The 25905-nt window shown below is 49.1% G+C and overlaps 2 protein-coding genes across 7 annotated transcripts in view; one reads left to right on the plus strand and one right to left on the minus strand.

Annotated features, from left to right (window-relative positions):
* The window catches only part of UNK (unk zinc finger), a 38932-nt gene extending 36762 nt beyond the window's left edge, over positions 1-2170 (plus strand). For all 5 annotated transcript variants that reach the window (XM_074265158.1, XM_074265159.1, XM_074265160.1 and 2 more), the window contains one exon: positions 197-2170. In XM_074265158.1, the coding sequence (XP_074121259.1) occupies positions 197-358 (162 nt within the window). In that variant the 3' untranslated portion in view covers positions 359-2170. The remainder of the gene's footprint in view (positions 1-196) is intronic.
* Positions 2171-3919: 1749 nt separating this feature from the next.
* Positions 3920-24620, minus strand: UNC13D (unc-13 homolog D). Of its 2 annotated transcripts, none has more exons than XM_074265156.1 (32): positions 23989-24620; positions 22956-22991; positions 22526-22633; positions 22046-22105; positions 21868-21934; positions 21333-21519; positions 20445-20489; positions 18430-18498; positions 18110-18179; positions 17458-17562; positions 17198-17290; positions 16926-17029; positions 16609-16726; positions 16317-16441; positions 15968-16058; positions 15689-15745; positions 15467-15564; positions 14478-14529; positions 13926-14056; positions 13608-13728; positions 13038-13181; positions 12643-12741; positions 12277-12483; positions 12002-12070; positions 11348-11427; positions 9395-9500; positions 9206-9277; positions 8817-8900; positions 8380-8500; positions 5904-6027; positions 5199-5395; positions 3920-5028 (listed from the first exon to the last, which is right to left on the minus strand). In XM_074265156.1, the coding sequence occupies exons 1-32, from the start codon at positions 24106-24108 to the stop codon at positions 4919-4921; spliced, it is 3270 nt and encodes a 1089-aa protein (XP_074121257.1). In that variant the 5' UTR covers positions 24109-24620; the 3' UTR covers positions 3920-4918. The 2 variants fall into 2 exon arrangements, with proteins under 2 accessions (XP_074121257.1, XP_074121258.1); XM_074265157.1 differs by lacking the exon at positions 23989-24620 and adding an exon at positions 23456-23820.
* Positions 24621-25905: the final 1285 nt, after the last annotated feature.

Below are 25905 nucleotides of genomic sequence, written 5' to 3' on the forward strand. Positions count from 1 at the left end.
AATCGGATAGGGATCAGCCGCATGACCCCCCTCAGTGGCCGGCCTTGAGACCAAAAGGAGGCCCTGTTAATTAAGCACTTTGCACCCCCTGAAGCCTCTGGGGCTATTGGGGCAGAAGAAAGTACTCCTTGGGGAGGGCCAGGAGCAGATCAGCTTCCTGGGTTCTTTGTGAACACTGGCTCTTCTTTGCTCCCAGGTGGTATTCCAGATGCAGTCCCCTGCAAAGTGTCTCAAGTGTCAAGAGCAGCATCGGGTGGTGCTCCAGTGCCAACACGCCGTGCTGTGTGAGCTGTGTGCGGAGGACAGCGAGTGCCCCGTCTGCCACCCGAGCTGTGCCCGCCCTTCTCTGCAGTCATGACCCCTGGGCCAGTCAGCAGCACTTAGAACTTTTTAAATACTGTGTGTGTGGGTGTGGGGGGGTGTGGGCCCCTCCCCAGGGCACGCTCACAAACACACATGCGCACAGTGTGTGTGTGTGGGTGGGTGTGGGTGAGTGTGTGTGTGTGTGTGTGTGTGCGTGCACGCGCGCGTGTGCAGGGACAGATGTGTGAAGGGTCTCTGTGTGTATATCTGTGTATAGACACACACTTAAAACAGAGCTGAGTTACCAAGCACTTTTAAAAAATATTCTGCAGCCCTACCCTCGCCCATCCCCCCTTCCCTGCTTCAGAAACAAATCTGTTCCCCAACCCCGTCTCAAGCCCTGTGGCAGAGTCTCTTTATGTCTCTTTTTTAAAACTTAGGAAATAACTTTTTAAAAATCTTTATAGGGACAAAAAACAGATGGGAAATTGAGGGGGAGGGGAGAAATGAAGTCTAGGCCCCTGGGAAAGCAGAGGCCCAGAAGAATGGGCCTCTCCCAAGGCCCCCACCCCTGTCCCTAAGATGAGGGACCCTAGATCCCAGTCCTGATACGTCACTTTTTAAATTAGGAAACACTTGGAGTCCAGAAGGGATTCTGAGCTGGTGGAGGATGGGGTGATAACTGAGAAACCTCCACTAAAAGTATGTTCTATTTTTTTTTAATCAAATTTGCGTCATAGTGCAACTGCAGAGCTGGTTGGCCCTGGGCAGTGAAGAGCCCACCTATTTAAGCCCTGGGTGGGTTGCCCAACATTTCCCTGCCTCCCAGAACTTAGAGGTGTCTCGGTACCCCCTTGCAGTGGCAGAAGGTTGAGACTTTTGCCTTTTTCTAAATGTTAGAAATTAAGTGTCGGGAGTGCGAGAGCCCAAAGCCCCGAGAGATTCCTTCCCTGTTTTGTGGAAGACTTGGGGCTAGAGAATGTAGCAGAATTAAGGTCAGTGGTGCTCTTTTGTAATTTCCCCTCTCGCCCCTTTCTGGGGCCGCCCCCAGCCCACGGCCCTCCACTCTCACAAATTCTAATCTCAAGACCACCACTAATGCAGTAACCAGACTTGGGGTCTTGTCCTGTACCAACACAGCGTCCCCCAAATCGGGACTCCTTCAGAAAGTACTCAGCGGGGGCGGGTGAGAGCCTGCCCTTGCTTGTGAGTAAACGTGCGGCCCACATGTCCGGGCTGGGCCTTTGTGGGTCCCGCACTGGCCGGAGCCCAAGACTGCCTGCCAGGCTGGTACTCCTTTTTCCATGCTCTCCTGGCTTTGCCCTCTGTTGCCCCTTCAGATGCTCCACCCTCCTCCCAGGCCTCTGGCAGCTACTTGGGGAGAGCCCCGACCTGGAGGAGGGCATGCTGCCCTGGCGGCCGGAGCTGAGGACCAGGGCCGAGGGCCGCAGCCTCCCAGCCAGGAGGGGGTGAAGATGCATTCCCAGGTGCTTTCCAAGTGCAGCTGTTTTTCAGTCACTGTTTTCAGTGAGGATGTGTGTGTGCATGTGTGTGCGCGTGTGTCTCCAATGTATATTATTGTCTTAGCTTCCATTTTAAAAATTCTTTTGTACAGAGAGATACTGGGGCTTGGGGGGATGCGGATGGTTGGAGATGGTGGCCCTGGCGCGGTGGCCGGGTGTCTGTGACATGGGGTGAGGTGGAGGAGGAGGCTGGGCCAAGGGCTCCTCCTCTTCAACCCTCACGGGCTCAATGAGAAAAGGGCTTTTGATGAAATAGGTGAAATTTTTCTCTTTTTAAAAAAGATACTGAAACAAACAAAAAAAAACCACCCTCCCAGCCATTGGAAATAAAGTATGAAATTGAAGTTGTGATGGATTCAGACATCGGGAATGGGGTCTCCCATGGGCCTTCCGACCATGCTGGAGTGGTGGTGGTGGGACAGCAGTGGAGGATTGGGACCAAGCTCCCCAGACCCATTGGGGTGGGGGGCCTTCGCCCTTTGTTTTAGGAAGAGCTCTCCCTCACCTTCAGACCCTTAGATGGGGAGGTCTGAAGGCGGCCCTCTTCTCCAGGAGCAGCTCAACAGGGCAGGGCCCCCTGAATACTGAGGCCTAACTCCCGGGCCCAGCTGACATCTCTGAGACGTTCCTGTTTCCAAGGGCTGTTATTTGTAGAGAGGATGGTGGAAAATTTTTCCCTGAAGGAAAACCTAACTGTGTGTATGGGTGAAGACCAGGGAGGTCTTCTAAGGCCTGAAGCTTCACTTTGGAAGGATCAGAGGCAGGTGGCCTGAGAAAGCAGGCTTCGGCCTGGCAGTGGCCAGCACGAGCTGGGAGAATCTGGATCCCAGACCCGGCAGTCTCGTCAGGGAAAGAGAAGGGGAGGGGAGAAGCCCAAGCTTAGAGACGGTAAGGGCAGCCCACCCAGTCCTAGAATGTCCCTAATGTCCCTTCCCCAAACTCCCCAGTTCTCTCCCCTCCATCTTCTGCCACTTTAGATCGACCACAAATAGCTGAGTGGACTAGGGGAATGTGTGTTCTTTCATTCTCTGTTCAGAGAATCCTGCCTGAGGATCCATGCATTAATCCTGGGGCAGTCTGGCTTCCAAAGAACAGGGTCCGGCTCTTTCTTGTGCACTGCTTCTCTATTCTCCCAACCCAGAAAATTACTTAAAACTTAAGTTTGGTTCATATCCTCCCAAAAAAGGGAGGCAAGAAAGAACTTGGTGTACAAGTAAAGCCAGGAATGGGATAGCTATTTATTTCTCTCCACAAGAGATTTACAAGTGCTCATTAACAAAGATTTAAGCAATAGTGATAGCACATCTATCTTAAGTTCTCAGAGGTCGATAAACATCAAAACACGAGGCATTCATGGGACTGCTGAAATGACAACCTCTTCACAATTCTGTGTTGCCCAAACAAATCCCTCCAGGCTCTGGTCATTCTCCAGGGACAAAGCTGAGGCAGCCCAAGGTCAAGGTTTGTGCTCTTACACAAACTCTCAGCTGCCTTATTGCTGGGGGGAGAGGGGGAAGGAGACACCCTCCTCCAACGCCAAGAAGCTTAGTGTCCTGCCCTGGTTGGCAGCCAGAGAAGTCACTCCCTTTCAGGCCCACTGAAGGGGTTACTTCTGCCGCAGTGGCTAGCGGGACACAGGTTCAGCACTCCAAGGAGCGGGCTTCCCCCAGCTAGACGGACAGGTGCCTGTGAGACCAGGTAACCCAACCTGCATTTCAGGGGGCTAGATGGAGCACTTAGTGGGCTCTTTGTTTCGAAGGCCTGGGTAGTCTCAAACTTGGCCTCTGCGTAGGAGGTCCCAAAGCCCGGTATTTCTACAAATCCCAGAGGAGTGGGAGGCAGAATTGGATGTCTCTATTAAGTGACCTGGTTAAGAAGTTTTTCCCCCAAAGCAGATGATCAGTTCTAGAAATCACCCTACCCTGACCAGCACAACCAGCCTAGAAAAGACCCTCTTCTCCACCGCCCTCCATGGGCCCACCCAGCAGGGGAAGGAAAGACCAGCTTGGCAAAGCTCAGGAGGGGGGTGGGGTGGCCAGCCCAGGATCCTCAGCCTGTGACCAGGTGGATCCCCACACAGAGAGCACAGTGTGTTTTCTAGGAGAACAATATATTTTTATTGTTTTGCTAAAAACAAAACAAAAACAATGATGTGGGAAAGAGGAATCTGGACTTCTAAGTTGATGATCTGTCAATCAGCTGCTGCATTCCTCTACTGACTCTGGCCCTAGGGCCTGGGAACTTTCAGGAGACCAGCAATAATCCCCCCATCGCATCACAGCCCCGTCTACTCACTGAGCCCCAGAGGCAGGGTTCAGGTCTCAGTTCTCTTCCCTATTCTCTTGCCCAGGACTAGCCCCAATTGTGTCGCCAAAGCAGCGTTCCGCTTCCCTGCAACGTCAGTCCCCCCTTCCAAATCTACTGTGCACAAGGGAACAAAGGTCCGATGAGACTGATGAGTGTTCTATACTTTAGGGGCTGAGCAAGTAGGAGGAGGTTTGGACACTGAGCTCAGAGTTACATCGTTGACCCGTCTCTGCCATTTACTGTGGCCATGTCACCCCTTTTTTGAGCCTCAGTTTCCTTTTCTGTAAAGTGAAGGTGTTAGATTACATGGTCCCTGAGGACCCTCCCAGCTCTGACATTCTCTGACTCTGACCAAGACTGTTGGAATTAAGTTCAACCAGGACATTTTTTTTCTTTGAGAAAGGTTAAGGATCTAGTACAGATTCTGGTCTCTCCCCTTCTCATTTCTACCCCAAAGCGTGTCCCTGGGTTTAAGGAATGTCTCTGAGCAGAGGACAGTTGTTAGCCATTCCTCTGGGGGACCCCAGAGGAAAAAACCAGGATGTGGCCGGGGCATGATGGCCTAGGGATGCCCAGGGATGGGGTTGCACTACACACACACCCTTCCAGTCGTTGCCACGGCAGACTTCTAGATTGTGCCATGCTGAACCCCTACAACGTCAGCGTCAGCCCCTAATCACACAGGAGCTGAGGAGCTGGATTAAGAGTATCTGTCCTGGCAGGAGATGAGGGGAAATCCCAGACCTGGCTCAGCCCCTGGGCCCCCAGACAGGCTCCATCCACTTTTACTGCCCCAAACGCTCAGCCTGTTTGGCCCGCTGCCTCCGGAGTTTAACAAAAGCCTGAGCTTCCCGATCACCCTTCCTGAGGTCCAGCAGCTGCAGGATGGGGTCCCCTGGGAAGGAAGATAGAAAAGTGGGAGGAGTTAGAAACCTTTCTGTTCTTATTTCCTGTCAGGGCCAGACCTGCCAAGGTACAGACCATCCTGCAGCACAAATAGCCTCCCACCTCCTCATGGCCTTCCTCCCACAGCCCAGGAGCCTTTTCTTCCAGCAGATAGCATACCGTTGGAGGCAGGGTAGGTGAGAGGCAGACGTGTCTGAGGCACCTGGCCAGGGTTGTTGTCCCCAGAGAGCCCGAGGACGGTATTAAGGGGGAGGAAAGCTTCTCCTTCCAGGTCATTAGTCCCCAGCCTGTCGTGGTCCAGTACCGTGAGCAAGAGGCAATTCCCTTCCTTCTGGCATGACTCCAGAGACACCAAGCTGAAGACCGGCCACATGTGAGTGAACCCCTAAACCGTTTTTCCCCTTAAAATGGGAATTCAACCCTTCCAAGCAAATGAAACCTGAAAAGGTGTCTCCAGACATGGGGAAGTTTTAACCCTTTAATTCTAAGACTTTTAAGTGAGATTACTGTTCCTTCATTCAGTCATTCAGTAGACTGCAGTGAATTCAAGGTGTGAGATCCCCCCCTTTCCACAATGGGAACCCCAGGACTACAAACTTCACTCGTGCTCACTGTCCTAGGGTTTCTCCCCTTTCACCACCCCAAAGTCCCTCCCTTGCCCCAAAGTCAGTACCAACCATATGAGAGAGAAGTCCTGAGCTTGTTTCCCCAAAAAGGGACCCATGGTGGAGGGATCCCAAAACAGCCCAGTATCTGGAGAGGAGTGAGGTTCTAGGGAGGCTAAAGAACTGATCTCCATCTGCGGAGGGAGATCCCATCAAGCACAGGTGGGATGCAAAGTACTAAGGAAGGGCCATGACTCACAACTCAAAGGCTTCATCAAACAGGGGGTGCAGCTCCTTTTTGAACTTCTGCGTCTCCCGAGGGGCCACCTCTGCAAACTCGTGTCTTGGTTCCAGGGTCAGCTGGACAAAGGGATCGCTGGTGCCTGGGGAGGTGGACAGAGGAAGCAAGGGGATGGGAGAAGGATCACCTCTGTCCTCTCCCCTCAACCTGTCACAAGGCCAGCTCACTTTGCGAGTGCGCGCACGCACGCGCACGCACACACACACACACACACACGCATGCACTCACTTAGCTAGGACCCTCCTGACTTTCCCCAGTGTCCATGGAGAATTGGGTCCAAAGCTGGCTGCCCTAAGTGAGCAAAATGCCTGGGCCCTCCAGGAAAGAGAGACCCCTCCTCAGCCAGAAATAAAACAAAGCCCACTTCTGTTCCCTATGCCTGAAGGGTGTGTCCTCTTCACCTATAAAGCCCAATTCAGCTAGGTAGTACAGTGGATAGTGCACCAGCACCTCCCCCAAAAAATAAAAACTGAAGCTCAATTCAAAAGGCATGCCTTTCCCTGATTTTCACCCCTTCACCTTTCCTCTCTGAGCAAGAATGACTTTCCCCCCAAACTCTGTTTTGTAGCTCACGAATGGAGTGATAGAATGGTGTGTATCCGGGTTAACTGTGTGTCTGCTTCTGGTACTGCTGTTTAGCACAGCAGTGCTAAAGATGGCCCAGGGGCTCTACAAGGCCCCGCCAGTGAAGGCCAAGCTCTGAAGGACCCTGCAGCAGCCTGGAAAGGCTACGAGGCTAGGCCTAGCAACACCTTGTATTTTTGTGGTCCAAAATCAGATTACTCACCAGCGTGGCTGCAGGGGGATGTTTGGGTGTGGGGGTTTGGTTGGTTTATTTTTGGTTAAAACAGTTCTAGAAGAGTGTTAGAAAGGTTGGGATGCCCTTTAGAGGAAGGGGTCACAGAATCACTGGATCTTATTGTGGAAGGGACCTCAGAGTCCCACTAGTTTCTACAAAGGGAATCCCCGGTGTAATACACCTGATGAGAAGTCAGAGCATCTGCTTGAAGTCCTCCGGGGAGGGGTGCCCACTGCCTCTAGAGCCGAGCTCTTTTCCTCTCGGACAGCTCCGAGTGTAGGAAGGTTTTGTTTTCGGACAAACTGAATCCACCCCTTTGCATTCCCTGCCCTCAAACAGAACAGCTCTTCCAAATGACCAGACTTCAAATACACAGAGAGTGTATGACTATCACCCTTCCTCACCCCTCACCCCCCACCCTGAGTCTTCCCTTCTCTAACTGAAGTTCTTAGAAAACATGGTCTTGGGGCCCTTCCCGAGCCGGGTTGTCATCCTCTGGATGCCTTCCAGCTTATAATATCTTTCTTAAACAAACACCGGTGTCCGGAAGTGAGCACGGCACACCGCGGCGGGCTACCGGGACGGGGCACAGGGGGCTATTGCTGGTTAGTCGTCCGCCTCTCTGTGACCCACTTGGCAAACACACGGGAGTGCTTCGCCAGTGTCTGTCTCCAGCTCATTTTACAGATGAGGAGAGTGAGGCACACGGGGAAGCAACTTGCCCAGGATCGCACAGCTCGTGGGCTGGATTTGCACTCAGGCCCTCTGTCTTCCAGGCTTGCTGCTCTATCCACTGCGCCACCTAGCTGTTGAGAGGGATATGACTTATTCCTAGGTGCTATTACTTCAGTGCAGTGGATGGAGAGGATCATACCTGCAGGAGGAGGAGGGGGTCAGATCCAATCCGACCTCTTCCTAGCTGGGCAAGTCACCTCAGACTGTTTGCTTCAGTTTCCTCATTTGTCAAATAAACTGGAGGAGGAGATGGCAAACCCTTCCAGTATTTCCCAGAAACCCCCAAATGGGGCCATGGAAGGCTAGACAACAACAAGGTGCTACCCTCGCCTTATTAACTAGAGATTACCTCATGGGGGGACGTATTTTTAGCTGCCACATCATACTGCTGACTCTAAGCTTGGAGTCCACTCAAATCCCCATATCTAATCAAGGATCTGAGTTCAAATTTTGCCCATGTCATATGGTTCGAGCTCTGTGGGCCTTAATTTCCTCATCTCTAAAATGAAGAGGTTGGACTCTAGGGAGGGGCCGTCCCAAAGTCCTCTCTATCCCGCTCAGGTATTTTCCTGCTCTGAACCTATGGATCTCATGATCGGTCCTGTTCTTACAAAGTGGATTTTTTTTTCATTGTGAAGTACAAGACTGCATTTATCCTTCATACTTTTTTCAAAACCACAGGCCCTTGAAATAATGAAGTATATTTTTATCTTATCTTCCTAGTAGGCTGAAGACTCCATGAGGAGGGGGTTGTGTCTTATGGAAAGCTTGCGTTTTCTCAGGGCACTAGCTCAGATCTCTAGAATACAGCGAGTACTTAATAAGTCTTTGTCATTGTTGTTTAAGAAGCCCGAGAGAATGCACGGTCCTCCCTGGGCCTGGCCCTGCCTCCCTGCTCACCATTGGAGTCCAGGGGTAGCAGGTTGGAGGCGCTGAGCACCTCAATCCGGAGCTTCTGTTCCGAGAGCCGGTAGGAGGCCTTGATGGTGATGGCCCCGAACTCCTCCGACGTGGTATCTGCCTTTGGAGAGAGGAAGTGGGTATCAGCTGTGGCAGGTGAGAAGACAGCACAGGTGGGAGAGGAAAGGGGCCCCTGCAGGGGCTCAGTCCTGGGTTAGGTGGATACATGTGCAGGGCAATGGGGAGGCTATAAGGAGGAAGTAGAAACCTACTCCCTTGGGATAGGGTGGAGGTGGTGCTGGGAGCTTGGGAAAAGGGCGTATTTCAGGTCAACTCAAATACCTGTATTTCCCAAGACCTGACAGCTATTACTGCTCCCCCAAGGCCTCTCCTGAGTAGCCTGTGCAAGGCTGAAGCAGGCAGAGAATTCTCCTCACCTGTTGCTGGATGCGGTTGCTGAAATATCTCTGAATGAGTTCCTGAGTGGAAGATGCCTGCAGTTCTAGCTTCCTCTGAAGATCCTGGAGGTCATAATAGACCATGAAGTGAATAAAGAATGTAAAAGTCATCTAATGCTTCATCTTACAGGCAGGGAAACCAATAGAGACAAAAGAGAAATACTGATAGTCGGATGGCCATAGAGAGAACAGCACAGCAGAGGGCAAATACAGGGTCACAGTCAGCGGGCACAATCAGACAGGAGGCTGGGACAGTCAGATAGGGGCCAGAGTAAGAATACAGTGAGGGGCAAAATCAAATGTACGACACAGTCAGAAAGAGTCATAGGCACAGATGCCTGTCTCTCCACCCCGCCACAGGTCCTTACCTGCAAGGAAGGGGTATGAAGGACTTCAGGGCTCAGGCCGCAACCCTCAGCATAAAAACAGAGCTCTAGGTTCTAGGCATTGAGATAACCACAGTCACACTCGGGACATTTCCTTCCTCCCTATAATCTCTCCAATTCCCTTCCCACTGATAATGTGTAGTCCCCTCACCTTTCCCCAGCTCCTCATACCTGCAGAGCAGTTTTCAGCTTTTGGGAGGTAAGGACTGAATTCCGCTGGGCCGCAGCTGTTTGGGTGAGCACGCTGAGGGTGTGAGTCCAGAGCAGCGATAGGAGACTGGACACCCGGAGGAGAGCAAAAGCCAGATGTCCAAAACAACTCTTTTTTTTTTTTTTTTTTTTTTTTTTTTCTCCAAAGCCATTTCCTCTTCCAGATTTCCCTTTCCAGTTATATAGGTTCTTAATCTCCAGTAATTTTCAACTCATCTTCTCTTTCATTCCTCACAACCAGTCAGTCTTCAAGGGTCCCAATCTATTTCTCCCTCTCTTTTGCTCTCACTCTTGTTCTCTTTCTTGCTCTCACTTTCTCGCTCTTGCTCTCTCACTCTGGTGCTCACTCTTTCTCACTCTTGCTTTCCTTCCAGTCAAGATTAAGTGTCTTGCTCAGAGTCACATAGCTACTAAGTGTGTGAGATCACATTTGAGCTCCCGAGTCCAGGGCCAGTGCTCTTTCCAGTGCGCCACTTAGTTACCTCCACAGTGTCTCTTGTATCATATTCCTCTCCGGTCACACGGCTACCATCCTTCTTCAGATCTCTACATTGTATCTTGCTTAGGTTATTGCTTTAACCTGTTATCCTGAACAGCCCTCCCTTCAATCTATCCTCTACATAAAGATGCACAAGAAACCCCCAGGAGATAAAATACAAACTCAATTGAAATTTAAAGCCCTCTCCAATTTGGTTCCTCCTTATCTTTCCAGGCTTACCAACTCTCCTGCACAGGTTCTACCTAATTTTAGTCAGATTAGCCTATTTGCTACTGTCTGTACAAAACCATTTCCTTCAGTGAACAGTGCTTTACCTGGAACACTCACCCTCCTCCTCTGGCTTCCCTCAAAATTCAAGATCTTCCTACAGGAAGACTGTTCTGGTTCCCAGAGTTGCTAGTGCCTTCCCACCCTCACTAAGTTACTCCGAATCAATTTTATTTTTTGTCTAATATTCCACTCCAAAGAATATAGGCTCCTTGCGAGCAGGGATGCTTAATTTTTATCAAATTGCATTCCCAGGGGCAGCTAGGTGGCGCAGTGGATAGAGCACCAGCCCTGAATTCAGGAGGACCCGAGTTCAAATCTGGTCTCAGACACTTAACACTTCCTAGCTGTGTGAGCCTGGGCAAGTCACTTAACCCCAGCCTCAGGAAAAAAAAAAAAATGCATCCCCAGCACTTCTCGTGCTTGGCATTAGTAGGTTACTGCTTTCCCTGTTTCTATTCTCCTGACTCTCACCTGCTTTAAGTGGGAGGTCAAGTGTAGGGTCCCTCTTAGGAAATAGTTTAATATTAGGAATGAGTAGGAAGGAGGGTGCAGAAGGGAATTCTTAAAGGCACTTGCTTCACTAAATATTTTTATCAGTGCCTTAGATAATTAGATGAATCAAACTGCAGATGACAGAGTTGGGAGGGATAGCTTGATATAATGAATCAAATTAATAAGTGAATATTTGATTATTTGATTGGGGTGAATAGAAAAATCCCAAAATTCAGTTGAATAAATATAGGACCAAGATTCCTGACTTGGCAGAAATACACTGATCAAAACCTTGACATAAGCCCACAGAGCAAGCTGCCAAATAAAGGGAACCAAAAAAACCTAATGCCATTTTAAACTGCATTAATAAATATAGAGAATCCAGATTCAGGGACGTTGGATTCCATGATTCTTTGGGTCAGCTTGGAGAGTTGGAAAGAGGATATATTTTAGGGAGAATATTGACAAACTGGTGCCCATGGAGGCACTCCAAAGATCCCATCTGAGGAGGATCACTTGAGGGGACTAACAAAATTTAACCTGGAGAGGGTAAAACCTGGGAGAGGAGACATCTTTGGTATCTGAAAGGCTGTCGTGTCAGAGGGATAAGGTCTGTTCTGTGCTGCTGTGGGGACTGGGGGATAAATCCAAACCTGTTAAAGTTTTCCTGCACCAAATTCCTGTTCATGTAATGAAGCTCAGACTCTAAGAACTTCATCAGAGGTAAGATGGCCTAGGAAACAAAAAGAGAAGAGAGTTATTTCCCGTCTGAGATCCTCCTGGCCTAACCCACCAGCCTGGTCTGGTCTTTAATCCCCAAACCACAGAATATCAGCTAACTAGAACCACTGAGGCTAGGGAGAGAAAGTGATTTGTCCATGGATGAATAGTTGGAGGCATTTCTGACCCCAACAACCTGTGTAAAGTTATTGAGCATAGTAGGTTTGGAGTGAAAATTGAATTTCAATCTAGTCTTTGCTACTAGGTGATTTTGGGCAACTTTTTTTTTTTTTTTTTTTTTTTTTGAGATAAATCAGGGTTAAGTGATTTGCCCAGCCTCACAGGCTGAATTCAAACTCAGATCCTCCCAGTGCTCCAACCACTGAGCCATCTAACTGCCTTTGTGCAAATTATTTAAACTGATTTGGATCTCAATTCCCTTACTTGTACAACAAGGAGGGGAGGCTGGACTAGATCTCTATGGTCTCCTCTAATTTTCAATCCTATGATTCTTTGAAACTCTCATCCCCATAAAGCTAATGCCCCCATGCTCCCCTAAAAAACCACAAACCGAGGGGCTCACTCACATCTTCAGGCACAGTGTTTTCACTGGTGGCCACAATTTTCTGGATGTGTCTGGAAATGCCAGCCTCCAACTGCCAACCACAAAGAGATCAGGAAGTGGGTGAGGAGACAGGGCATAGGAGGGACAGGGTTGCTGGCTGAGATCCAGACGGGACAGAGACATGTTAGGAGTCATCTAGAATGAGGTCACCAAGGCAGCTTGAGGATCATGGTCAAAATGAGGTCCAGAACAAGGGGAGTTTCAGAGGGACCACACCAAGGTAGATGCGGTAAGTACCTGCTCAGCCAGAGTCCGAACCCCACTGCGAATCTCATGGTCCAGGCCAGTCAGGGCACCTTTCAGCTGGGCGTGTAGTGTATGCTGCAGCTGTTCTGGCTCTAAGATGGCTCCTGCCCACTGTTCTAGGTCCTGCCATGCCAGCTGGGTGGGGAGCTTCAGTACCACCAGCCGAAGCTGTTCCATGTTATTCACCACCACGCACAGCTAGAGCAAGACCTTCACTCAGTTTGTCCCGAGGCACTGACCCTCACCCCGCACTCTGCGGATCACACCAGACATTCCCCCACTTGCCTCCTCCCCCAGACACCTTATGTCCTCCTTCTTCCCCAACTCCCATATATTTCCCCAACACCAGCTTCTCACCATATTAGCTGCTTGTCCCTGGTCTTTCTGATGGACAGAGAGTTCCTTGGCTCGAGCTTTGATTAGGCTACAATATACCAGAGCCAGCTTGCAGGTATCCTGGGGATGGAGAAAAGGTCATTAGAGAAGGGAAAGGGAAGTAAGGAAACATGGCTCCTGTGGGAGCGGATGGGAGGAGAAATTCCAAGAGGCACAAGAGATCATTGGAGACTTTAACTTTGGAGAATGCTTGGGAGGAAGAGCAGGAATGAAATGTTTTAAGGAATAGAAGAATTTCTGAAGATTTGTTCAAGGAATGAAGGTATTGAAGAAAGTACTCAAAGAGGGAAATGTAGAAGAAAATGAGTGGTTCAGGAATATTTGGAAAAGGCATGAGGCCCTCCCCTACTACATACCTCAACAAACTTGACTGTGATCATAAAGGCAACTTCAGGGTCGGGCCAATCCAGTTGTCGGGCAGTGTGGCTAATCTGGGCGAAGCATGTGGACAGATCCACAGCAGATGTACTGTGTTTGATCGGCTCACCCAAAGGGACCAGCTTGGAGGGGAGGAAGGGGAAGAAAGAAGATGCCATGAAATAATCAATGTAGACCAGGAGTGGAGAGGCCATGGTTCAAATTCCTCTCCAGAAAACTCAGTGAGACCTCTACAAATGTTTCCCTATCTATTACATGGGTATGACAGCATCTATCTCAAATGGTTGTTATGAAGATCAAGATAAATAATCTATATAAAGCAGCTTGTAAATTTTAAAGTACTGCATAAATGAGTTGGTATTATTATTAAAGTTTAAGGAAAGATTCCTCAGTTGACTCCAGATTTACCATGGGTGACATTTGGTGAGAAATGAGAATTATGTCTCAAAGTTCTTCTCTGTGGGCATCAGGGAATAAGCACTTAGATTGTCCCCACTGGGGGAGAGTCGGTGTAGGGGGAGTGGCCTGTGCCCACTCTCAGACCTTACCTGGTCCATCTGCACTGCCCGCTGTAGCCGAGCCAGTGCCACACTATAAGTCTTCAGCAGCCAGGCTGGGATGGTGGGGAGGAACCATTTGTGGAATTCATCCAGATCCAGGATTCCATCCCTGGAAAAAGCGACAGGTGGCTGCAGATCCAGGGGAGAATGGGCTACCTTGGGTAGCTGAGTAGCTTAGTGCCCTCGGCTCTTGTTTGCCTCCCCGTGGTTTTCCCCGGACAGCTGCTCTCCCAAGGTAAGCTAACTAAATCAAGTTCTAAGTACTTTCCTCTCTCTCTCTCCCTTCTTCCCACTTAGCACAGGTACCTCTTAGAAGGAGGGGGGACTAGCTGATAGAGCTCCTTGAGGCTAAGATAGAGCTGGAATAAGCTCTCGCCCATCTCTGGGTTCACGACGTTACCCACCATCTCCATGTGTTCCTTTACCCTCTGGGCCACCTGCAGAGAAAGAACTATGGGTCAGGAATGCCCAGCGGCAGTGCCCTGGCACAGGGTTAGGTCAGACAACAATAGCATCCCAGGGTCCAGCAGCATCTCTGGTCCCAGGCAGCTAGCTGCTGCAGGGGACGGAGTGCTGCCCATGGCATTGGGAAGACCTGACCTCAGACTCCTATCTGCGTGATGGAGCCCAAGTCACTTAAGCTCTGTCTGTCTCAGTTTCCACGGCTATAAAAGGGAAATAATAATAATAACTATCTCCCAGGTTGTTGTGAGGACCAAACGAGGTATTTATAAAATGCTCAGCTTAGTGCCTGCCATACAGAAAGTGCTGTATATCAATGTCTGTTGCCCTTTTCCAGAGTTTCTTTGGGCACCACCAAGGGAAAAGGGAGAATGAAGTTCCAGAGAAGGGGCTCACAAGCTTCTGCAGCTCCAAGAAAGCCATGGAGAAAAGATCAATCTTCAGAGTACTAGAGAGAAGGAATCAGAGGAGAAGGTTACACTTACCTAATGCTCTTTCCCCTGCCCCAGCCTGGGTTCTTTTTTCCCCCCTACATAACAAAGCAAAGAACATGCAATTCCTGGACCTATTTCAATAGTTATGGCAGAATAATCAGTTGCTTCCTCATTATAACAAAGACAAAAGCATAAGCTTTATCTCTATCATATATATTTTAATTATCATATTAATTAAATTAATTAATTTAAGTCAATAAATTTGATTACTATCTTGATCCAGCTTGGATTCTAACTTCCCCCAAACTTGGGTTCCCACAGAGCCATAATCAGCAGTTTGGTAGATGGACAAGCTTTGCGAGATATATGGGAGGGGGAAGGTGAAAGAGGGAGAGCAACACGAAATTCATGCTCAGTTTTTTAAAGACCAATTCACGGAGGCAGAGGGAAAGGTGGAGATGCTTTAGTTGGGCTGTGAGGAAGAGACAGAAATCTCAGTCCCATGAGGAAAGTGGGACTCTGCCAGGAAGTGTTTGGGATACAGTCACTATAGGGTTTTTAGGGCTGAGCTGGGATGTGGACGGAAAGAACAGAATTTGATGAGCATGAGACCAACTCACTTAGACATAGCTACTGAAGAAGCGCCATAGACTCTTCAAGTTTGGGGACTCTGGGTCAAATCCCCTCATGACCTAGCAATGGCTCTGGGCCCCAGATCCCTATTCCTGAATTCCCGGACTTCCAGATTTCCAACTTCCACCTTTCAGCTCATGTCAAGAACCTCATCTTCTAGCTTCTGATTCTTCTGCCTAAGCCACTAGTTCTCAATCCCTTCAGCTCAGGTGCTCCTTTTCTCACTCTGTCTCCCCTCCTTGGTCCCCTGAAGCTAGCCCACCAAGCCAAGCTCTCTCTCAGCCCAGACCCCAAAGTCCTTTTCTGGCCATCTCTCACTTGTTGAAGATTTTGTTCCAGGTTCTCTGACACTGATGCAGATCCCCACTGACATCTAGGACCAGGCTCAATACGGCCTTGCACATTTCTTGCATGTCCTGGAAGGGAGTATGGGTTGAGAAAAGAAAAGTAAGTAAATAAATAATGGGAAAAACCCTCAAACCTCTTTATTACAATAAATGCCTCCCAAGCTTTTAATCCCATGTCCCCATCCCCTTTCACCTGGACCATGGGCTGATGGTGCTGCTGCTTCAGATGGAACCATTCGAGGGTGCCTGTCTGTGGGAGGGGGTTAAACTCATCAGTAGCTGCCTCAGTGACTTGGGAAACCAATCCCAGGAGACCCCAGAATGCTAAAGTGTTAGAGGTAGGCTGGGAAAGCCACAAGTTGGAAAGAAGACCCGAATACTCCTTGGTCAGCCAGTGGTCAGTGGCTGGATAGCTACGGGCATCCCACCCTCACATTGGATCAGGAGATGGGGGACAGGGGAAGGGACATACCCGCAGCACCTCAGTCACCAGAGAAGACAAGGGCGCCCCATTAGGACAGAGCTCCGCAAACGCCTTCATCTTACACATTTGTATCAGGACCCTGGGGGTGGGAAGGAAAAGGATCTATGTATGCCCCTTGCCCAAATGACTCATCTTCCTTCTCAGCCCTTAGCCTAAATCTTTATGCACAATACTTATGTTTCAAGCCCTTAGAACACCCCCAATCTAACACATTCTCCTCCATCCACTACCTCTCTCCTCAATTCAAGAAGGGGATTCCCCTTGCCCATTCCAAATCTAGGGAAACAGGGTTTTGGGAGACCGAGATGGAAATAAGAAAGATGAGGAGACGTCTTACCTGAGAAGGGACTGCAAACGAGCTGGGGAGCCAGAGGCTGAGAGAGGGAATATAGATCGGAACCTCCGGATCAGGGAAAGTCCATAAGTCAGTAGGGAGTTGAAAGAGGCAGCCAATTCTTCCCGCTATGGAGTTTGGGGTAGCAAAAGAGTTAATCCAAGAGAGTGAGGGAGATACTGGGATGGGACATCACAATTTGGGGAGGACCTCAGTACCTCCTCTTCCACATGACTATAAAGGGATCTTCATCCTCTCAATATTCCCTCCTCCCTTCCCACCTCATGAGTCCTACCTGCTCCGGTTTCAGCCTTCCCTGTATCCACTGATACTCGATGGCCGTGATGGGGTGCAGCAGGCAGCTCCCTGGGAACTCCAGGCTCTGGTAGAGTCGGCTATAAGCCAGCCACTGCCTACATCAGGTATAGACAGCATCAGCCTTGCATAAAGCTGGGCCTTCATTAATGTCCTCTGTCCTCTTCCAGCCCCCAAATACAGATGTGGGGAGGGAGTACAAGGGGAGAAAGCCTTTCTTTGGGCTCTAGGAAGGGGTGAGCTCAGCCCTGGTGCCTGGACTTCTGTGGCACTGGGGAACAGCCCTGGAATACTCACGCCATAGATTGGTGGAATTCAGACAGGTCTTTCTGTGTGGCGTGGAGGAAGAGGATGGTGGATGCCTGGGGGCTCAGTTCTCCATCCCAAGAAGTGCTACCAGCCTGTAAAGTAAGAAGGAAGGAGCAGGGGACCTTGTTCTGAGGTTGCTTAGGCCATGTCTGGCAGCAGACCCAGATGTGCTGGGATGCCCCAGACCTAACCCTCTCTGCCCTGGCTGTCCGGGTCCTTTCCCTGTCTCCTAACTCATCCCTCTCCCCTTCCGTGGGTACCTGGTGCTGAGTGACCTCATGAGAGACCAACTGCTGGAGTAGGTGGCGATGCACAGTGTAGCTGGGGTGGGTGCGGCTGGCAGTGGTGGCTCTCTACAACAGAGACCAGGCTGTGGAAGATTGCTCCACAGGCCTGGGCACTCCCCCCAAGCGTAGATCCCCCATCATTGTAAGTGGATCTCCAGAGAGAGGAAGGCGACAGAGGTTGGGTCCAGCTCCATCAAGCTCTGGCTCTGGTGCTGAAGCACCTGCCCACTTACCCGCTTGTGAATGAGCAGAAATTGCAGGTGGCACTGCCCTCGGTCTGGATAGGTCTCTGTGCGGGGTTCCAGGGGGTACCACTGATCTTCCCGGCAGTGTAGGTCCTATGCAAGGGCACAGACAGACATGAAAAAGCATAAATGGGTAAATGGCTAACTAGGAATTCTAAATTCAGTTGGGGATGGAGGGAGCAAAGGACAGTCAGAAGCAGAGAACATAGCAATGCAAGGAGTGGGACCCCAAAAAAGGAGTGACTTTGAGGTGACTGGCTGGAGAACTGACTTAGGGAAGAGGAACACACGTGTGAATAACAGTGCCTTAGGACAAAACTCCAGTTGTCCTACCCTAGTTATGACTCCACAGGTAGACAAGGGAATATATGGACATGTCCTATCCCTTAGGCATGGACACCTGGTGCCAGATAACTTAAAGATATGCACGAGGAAAAGGGGACATGGATGTGAGTACAGAGTGACGTAAGAAGATAGGTAACCAAGTCCCTTAAGGGAATCTCCCCTGGTACCTGGTAGCTACCTACACCCATCTTCAAGTATCAACCTCTTACCTACCTTCAGGCTAGATCAGACCACTCTGACCTTTAAACCCTCTTGTTTCCCACCTTCCCACTCATCTCCCCTTTTTCTACCTCACCTGCAGCCTCAAGACCACATTCCCCAGGAAGTCATCTTGTCCCTTGTCCTTCCGTGCTTCCTTGAAGATCCTGAGGCAGAGAGGGAAGCCCAGTGAGGAAGGAGCTGGATAGGCTGGGCCAAGGAGGCCGAGATGAGACAAATTCAGTCTGGGTCTTGATACCCAAGGATGGCCCCTTCAAAGGTCCTTAGCTGAGCCTGGTGTGAGGGTAGGGGCAGGCAGGCTCTCCCCCTCCTTCCACCCCAGAGAAGCCTCTGCCCTTCTTCCTCATGCCTAGGCATCTTGCTGTGTTTCCTCCTTATGTGTCATGGGGTACTTACCTCCGGAGACCATGCAAATCTGTCAGCTCCCCCAGTTTCTGCCTTACAGACTCCACCTGGTCTGCATCCCTTATGAAGAGAGGAAGATCATAGAATCAGAGGAATTAGAGCTAGGAAGGACCTCAGCTCTGCTGGGATGAGGGATGCTTATAAAAGCATCATATCTTTATTTGCAGATACCATGAAACTATGAGAATAGTCATAACATTGAATGACAGAGTCAGAAAGACTCCAATGGATAAGAACAGTAGTCTGCACCTGCAGTTTACAGGTAGGAATGACGTCCTACATATGAAAATTTTTTGTCCTTTTAAAAAAATACACATTTCTTTATGAATCATGTTGAGAGAGAAAAATCAGAACAAAAGGGAAAAAACACAGGAAAGGAAAAAAAAAAAAAAAAACAGAAAAAAGAAGTGAACATAGCATATATCTCCATAGTTTTTTTTCTGATGCAGATGGCATTTTCTGTCCAAAGTTTATTGGGATTGCCTTGGACTTACAAATGAATTTAAAAACAACCTCACAAGTACAAGCAGGGGAAGGTATAGCTAGATAATAGTCCTTGTGAAAAAGACTAGGGAATTTTAGTGACTTACAAGCTCAATAAGAGTTAACATGTGGCTCAGTTGATCTTAGGCTGCACTGGGAGAGATTGTCCACAACAAGAGAAATAATATTACTCTGCCTTGGTCCAACCATAGTCAAGTATTGGATTCAAATCTGTGCACTGCATTTTAAGCACAATTTAGAGATAATCCAGAAGAGGGATTTCAAGGGGAAGGGCATCTTACATGATGACTACCGTCAATTATTAGTAATTCTTAGAGAAGAAAGATTGGTCTTGTCTTAATGGTTCTCAGAATAGAAATAGGGTAAGAGCTACAGAGAACGAGCTGATCTTGATTTAAGGAAAGTCTTGCTGACAATTAGATGAGTCCAAAGGAAGAGGGCTATCTTCTGTAGGAGTGGACTCTTCAATTGCTCCACAAGCATTTATTAAGTGCCTACTGTAAGCCAGGTACTATACTAAATGTTGGGGAAACAAAGAAAGGTAAAAGAGAGTCTTTGTTCTTAAGGCATTCAGTCTAATGGAAGAGAAAACATGCAACCAACTATATACAAAGAAGATATAGACAGGATAAATTGGAAATAGTCCACAAAGGGAAGGCCCTAGAATTAAGGAGGAATCAGGAACGCTTTCTTGTAGAAGGTGGTGTTTTAGCTGGGGTTGGAGGAAATCAGGTAAAAAGCCAGGAAAAATGCCCAGAGTATGAAAATGGATTGTCTTGTATGAGCAACGAGTGGGCCAATGTCCTTGGACTGAAGAGAAAGTGGGAGGATGTAAAGTGTAACAATCCTAGAAGGAAAAAACAAAGCAAAACAATCCTGGAAGGGCCTTGAACCCCAAACAGAATTTTTTTTTAAAAGGCTGGTGCAGTGGATAAAGTGCCAGCAGTCAGGAGGACCTGAGTTCAAATCTGATCTCAGACCCTTAACACTTCCTAGCTGTGTGATCCTGGGCAAGTCACTTAAGCCCAATTGCTTCAGAAAAAAAAAAAAAAAAAAAAAAGACTAGAAGCCAATTTGAGGCAGCTAGGTGGCGCAGTGGATAGAGTGCTGGGCCTGGAGTTAGGAAGGCTCATTTATCTCCTTGAGTCCAAACCTGGCCTCGGATGCAGTGTGACCCCTGGATAAGTCACTTATTCCTGTCTGCCTCAGTTTTCTCCTCTGTAAAATGAGCTGGAGAAGGAAATGGCAAAGCACTCCAGTGTGTTTGCCAAGAAAACCCCAAATGGGGTCATGAAGAGTGAGACATAACTGAAAAACTGCTGAACAGCAACAGCCAAGATAGTGATTTGTTGGTCGTGTCATGGAAGGAATTCTTGGTCAAATATGACTTAGATTAGATGAGGATCGTTTCAAATCTGAGATACTGTGCACAGTATTTGGCAGTAGATGGAATCTCCCTCTGCAAGCAGGAGAACATGGCAGAGCTCGGCCCTCGTACGTACCACATGTCCAAATGGAAACTGGCAGTGGTTATATCTTCAAATTCCCTGTGAGAGAGAAGGCAGTTTTGTGGGTGAAGGGAAAGTGGAGTGAAAGATCCCATTCTGCCTATCTGCTCTAATCTCTATCTCTCCTATAGTTTATACCTTTTTTTTTTTCTGAAAAGAAAACAAAACTGCCTTCTTGTCCATTTCTCTTTCTCCCATCTCTGAATCTTTGCCTAAGCTGTAACTCCTTCCCTTCCTCTAAAATCAAGGCTCAAGCCTGCCTCCTATGGGAAGCCTTCCTGGATTCATTGAACCTTTTGTCTACCCTACTGACAGAATCATAGATTTTCCACTAAAAGGCACCTCAAAGGCCATCTAGAACAGTAGGTAAAACAAGATTCCTCTCTGCATCAACCCTAACAATACAGATTTTGCCTGAAGTAAGTTTTCCAATAAGGGCCAACCCACTACCTCTTGAGATCTCCTACTCTACATTAGAAAGTTTTTCCTCACATTAAATCTAAATTGACCTCCACAACTTTCACTCCTGGCATTTAGATAAGAACCCCCCAGCCATACCCACACCCACTAAGGCAATTGGTATCCATGTCTGAATAATTATTGCCTGTATATGACTAAGATTCTTGAGGGCCGGGATTAGGTTTTTCCTTTATCCTGTACTCTGAACATTCCATATAACACCAGTCCGTATAACACTAGCATAGTTGCTGTCTGACCAGCTTGGTAGACCATTTATATCTAGCGCTGAAGTGTAACCTGCAGCTGCTTTTATTTCCCCCCCCACCAAATAATTAGATGAGGAGAGAGAATGGAACCCCTGGCTGGAGTTATGGCAACACAGATTCAACATGGGAATTTGGGGAAAAGAAGAGAGATACTTACAGGAAAAAAGTCTCATCCCATTCAGGGCTGAGGGTCTGACTGATGACCTGAGTCCTGTGGGTCTGGTCTTCAGGGATTGTGTTCTTCACTACGGCCTTCTGCCGTCGCCGATTTGGCCCCGGGCCATTTTCTGCCATGTTCACCCCATGTTCAATAATGCCCAGCAGACAGTAGGGATCACTGTACCCTGTTATCAGGTAAGGAGAGATGAAGAGAAGGAAGGGAATGAAAAGAAAGGGAAAGTCAGCCATTAAGCTTGGTTCTTCCTCATCCCTAATTTAAAATCACAGAGATCTGGTCTCTCCTCTTTTTGGGGTGGGAGTTGGGGTGAGGGTAGAGAGCAGGAAAACCCAAATGGTCCAAAAGAAGTGAGAGATGAAACCAGGATGTAGGGACCTGGTAATTGGTCAAGAGAAGCAGAGATAACTTTCTTGGTTTGAGGTTTCAAGCAGTTTTGGAAGAAGGGCTTGGGCAGAAAGTATCCTAGACCCCATAGAAGGCAATAGGAAGGACCCTGCTCCCCTTCTGGACTCACCACTGACATCCTTTCCAAGAATGCCTTTGGCCTGCTTTACTGTCACTTTCAGACAAAACAAGGGTTTCTGAAAGGGGAGGGTGAGAGGGAGGTACTGAGATCAGAAATGGCTGGAGCTACCCAGCCCCTCTCCTCCAGGCCCCAGGTTTCATCTTTCCCATCCCTTTGCCTCTCTTACCTCAAGATCCTGAACTTTTCGGAACAGCTGTTGATGTACCTCAGGCGTCATGTGAAAGGCCTAGGGAGTCAGGAGAAGTTGGCCAGAGGAGATGAGAAAATGGAGAGAGGCAGAAAGACAGAGAGACAGTGACAGAGACAGAAAGAAAAGAGAGAGGCAGAGAGATGGACAAAGAGACAGAGAAAAGAGGCAGAGAAATGGACAAAGAGACAGAAAAGAGACAGAGAGAGGCAGAGAGACAGAGAGACAAAGAAAAGAGAGGGAGGCAAAGAGAAACAGAGAGAGAAGGAAGAAGGGAGGGGGAGGGGTGGGGGGGCAGAGGATTAGCCACATTAGGAGATTAGAAGAAAGAAGAGCCTTGAGTCTGTATCATTTCACTCTGGTGACATGATGTACAAGTTCCAAGGCAGGAGGAGGCAGTGCAAGGGGATGGAGGGAGAAGCTGGGACAGAAGGACAGACAATGGGTTTTATGTCTTACCTCCTGTAGATAGCTCAGCAGCTCGGCGGCTTCTGCTACATGTTTAGGCTCAGGTTGCCCTATCCGGTGCAGAACCGTATAGAGAGCTTCCTCATAGAGCAGAGCCTTCTATAAGTACGGAGCAAACAGTTCAGATACCCCCTGAGGTCCCTGGTTCCCCCTCACACCATTCCTCAGGACCCAATACAACCAGCCCAGAACATGCTTTCTAATGTAACCCCTCCCGAGTTCCCCATCCTGAGTTCTAGCTCTATTGCCTACACTACCATTGCCCAGAATAGGGACTTAGGCACCCTAGAAAAGTGAAGAAGTTCAGAACCCGGGGGCTGAGAACCCTAATGGACTTTCCTAGGATTCCACCCATACCCTCCACCTCTACTTAACACAGAAGGACTTCCGGAGGACCCAGAGCTCCTATTCTTTCTCTTACCTCCTCTGGGGAGAAGTGATGAGATGGGGGTTCCATCTAGGGAAGAAGGACAGGAAGACTCACCATGTGAACTCTGAGCTAGGGCAAGAGCCAGACCCAGAGTCCACCGAGTGTTGTCCAAGGATGCCAGCGCCTCCCAGACAAGTGGCGGGCAGGGAGAGCTGCCAGGCAGCGGCGGAGAGAACCTTTCTCAGAAGGGACGGGAGGTCCTAGTGTTCCTCGGCGCTGCTTTTGCTTCCTCCCCCCTCGATGGCACCATCTCTCCCCGCCCAGGACAGCCCAGGTCAGGGGAGAGGAGCCGGCTACCTCTTGGCCCGCCTGGCCGTGCCCGAGGCCTTGCAGAGGCACTCTGTGAGGCTCCATGGCTTCTGGACTACCTGCCCTCAGCTGGGCTCCAGAGAAGCTGGAGGTATGTGCCCGCTTTGCTCGGCCTGGTTCCCCTTTCTCCACTCGGTCCCCCGCCAGCCTCCCCCCAGAGGAAACCGCATTGCTTATCTAACCTCAAGTACTCCCCTTCACACACATCAGCAGCGGAAGCGTGAGGCCTCCTTCAGAGAGCAGTGTGAGCCATGGGAGCTGTCTGAGCTGAGGGAGGAGGGTGTGGAGAGGGACACCCCGAGGGAGGGGTCCAGCTTCAAGCCCCTTCCTCTCCAGGGCACTGCCCACTCTCAGGAGCTGCGGCTGGAAGGCTCTGGGCAGGGAGCGCCTTCTGGCCGGGAGCTGGGAGGGGCTTGTAGTCTGGAAGGGCCTCCTTGCAGCTCCCAGGGAGGGGAATCAGGGGCCTGGGTTTTAGAAAGTACCAACAGAGCCCGGCTCTAGCCCTGCCCTTCTCTCAACGTTCCTGACTAAGGAGTCGAAGAGAAAGCTCCCCTCTGCTGGCCGGCCACCCCCCGGAAGAGCAGTTCCCCAGTACTGGAGCCTGGAGATTGGAGGTCAGGACATCCTCTCCATCAGCCCAGGGCCCTAGTCTTGACACCAGATCACACGGCCCTCCCACCCTTAGCTAGCCTCTTCCTCCTATCATTTTCCATACCTCTTGGTCAGTTTGAGGAGGGGTTTCCAGCAAAACACCCTTGGCCTTCTGGCGTTTCATCTTGATGGCCTGGCGCATGAGAGGCAGCCGCCGTAGGGGTTGAGAGTGAGGTGTGGCCATGATGGCTAGCTCCTCGCTTCCCCTCTGATGGGGGAGACCAGTCTGTACAGTGGGCTGTGCAAAATTGCTCAGGGTACCACCGCTCTCACTTGGTGGGGTAAGGCTGGAAGTGTTTGGTGAAAGGGAGGCGGGGAGAGAAAGAGGAGGAAAGGAAGAGGAAGGGCCTTCCTGGGTTTCACCATGCGGGGGCTAGAGGTTGGGTGCCCAGGTCCCCTTCTTCTTCCTCCTGCCTGGATCCCTCCCTCTGGACTGTCCCTCCCCCTTCAAGAGTCAGAAGCCGGCCTCGTAGGAGGCCCTCTGCTGCAAGGTTGAGCCCCACTGCCCTAGGTGTAGGTGTCTGGGTATGTTTGGCTAGCCTGCCTTCTTCCCCTAGAAATCAGACACAGATCCAGGGAGGCCGGCCTAGGAGAGGAGCAGCCCAGAGCTGACCTTCAGGTATTCCAGGAGCTAGTCCTCACCGGCTCTCCAAAGCCCAGGACTGCAGAAGGAAAGCCTCCTTCCCTACCAGGATAAATAAGTTTTCCTACATTACCTACCTCGTGGGGAGCATACCTGGGAGGTTTGCAGTTAGCCCATCCCGAAAGTTGACATTCCACAAAGGTGATACCTGACCACACCCAAAAAAAGAGAAGGGAGCTGCCTTTGTTCTCCAGCCCAGCCCCACCCAAAGCCAACTTTCTCCTTTCGGAGGCACACCAGTGGCCACTCTGCTACATCACAGTTCTCCACTTGGCAAACAATGGGAACCAAATCGGGTGAAGTACCTCGGATAACTTTTTTGATGCTGAGGGAGGAGGCTAACGACCAAGTGTTTGTGAGAGTTGGATAAACTGATGCCTGAGGCATCTAAGTGTTAGAAGAATTAGGGAGCCTGAGTATTTGAAGGCCATCACTGATCTTGAGAATGACTTGACGGTCCATACTTCTGTAAGACTGGGCAGAAGAGTGTTTTTGACTTTTTTTTTTTAATATGTTAAGTCTTGCAAAATATATTTCTACATTAGTATGTTACTAAAAAACAAAACCCAAACCCAAACAAAAAATCCTGATTTAAAAACAAAACAACAACAACAAAACAAAAAAAAAAACAGGTCATTTTTCATAAGTCTTTTGGAATTATCTTGGATCATTGTATTCTCTTTTATAGTTGACCATTGTTACAATCTTGCTGTTACTGTGAACAATATTCTGGTTTTGCTCATTTCACTTTGTATCATTTCTAGTCTTTCCATCTCGTACAGTACAATAGTACTCCATCACAGTACTCTCTCACAATTTGCTAATCATTCCACAATTGATGGGCATTCCCTGAGCTTCTGGATTTTTGCCACAACAAAAAGAGCTGTTATATTTTTGCAGTTGGGCCCTTTTTCTTTTGATTTCTTTGGGATACAGACCAAATAAGTGAAATCACTGTGTAAAATGTAGTTTTGTAGCATTTTAGGCAGTTTCGAGTTATTCTCCATAATAGTTGGATCAGTTGTAATTAAATCCAATAGTGCATTTAGTCCCTTTTTTTTTCCACATCCCCTCTTGCATTTGTCATTTTCCTTTGTCACATCTGCTAGGTGGGAAGTGATAACTCAGTTGCCTTAATACACACTTCTTCAAACAAGAATGATTTAGACCATTTTTTCATGACTGTTGGTAACTGATTTCCTCCACTGCCTGTTCATACAAGTTGGAGGAATTCTTGATGATGGTGACAAAGGAAATCTTCAAAGTGTCAATGGGAAGCAAGAAGTCTGATAGCTTCTCTTTCTGGCTCTGGACATAAGAAACAGCCAGCCTTTGAAA

The sequence above is a fragment of the Sminthopsis crassicaudata genome, chromosome 4 (genome assembly GCF_048593235.1).
Source record: "Sminthopsis crassicaudata isolate SCR6 chromosome 4, ASM4859323v1, whole genome shotgun sequence".
Taxonomy (NCBI): domain Eukaryota; kingdom Metazoa; phylum Chordata; class Mammalia; order Dasyuromorphia; family Dasyuridae; genus Sminthopsis; species Sminthopsis crassicaudata.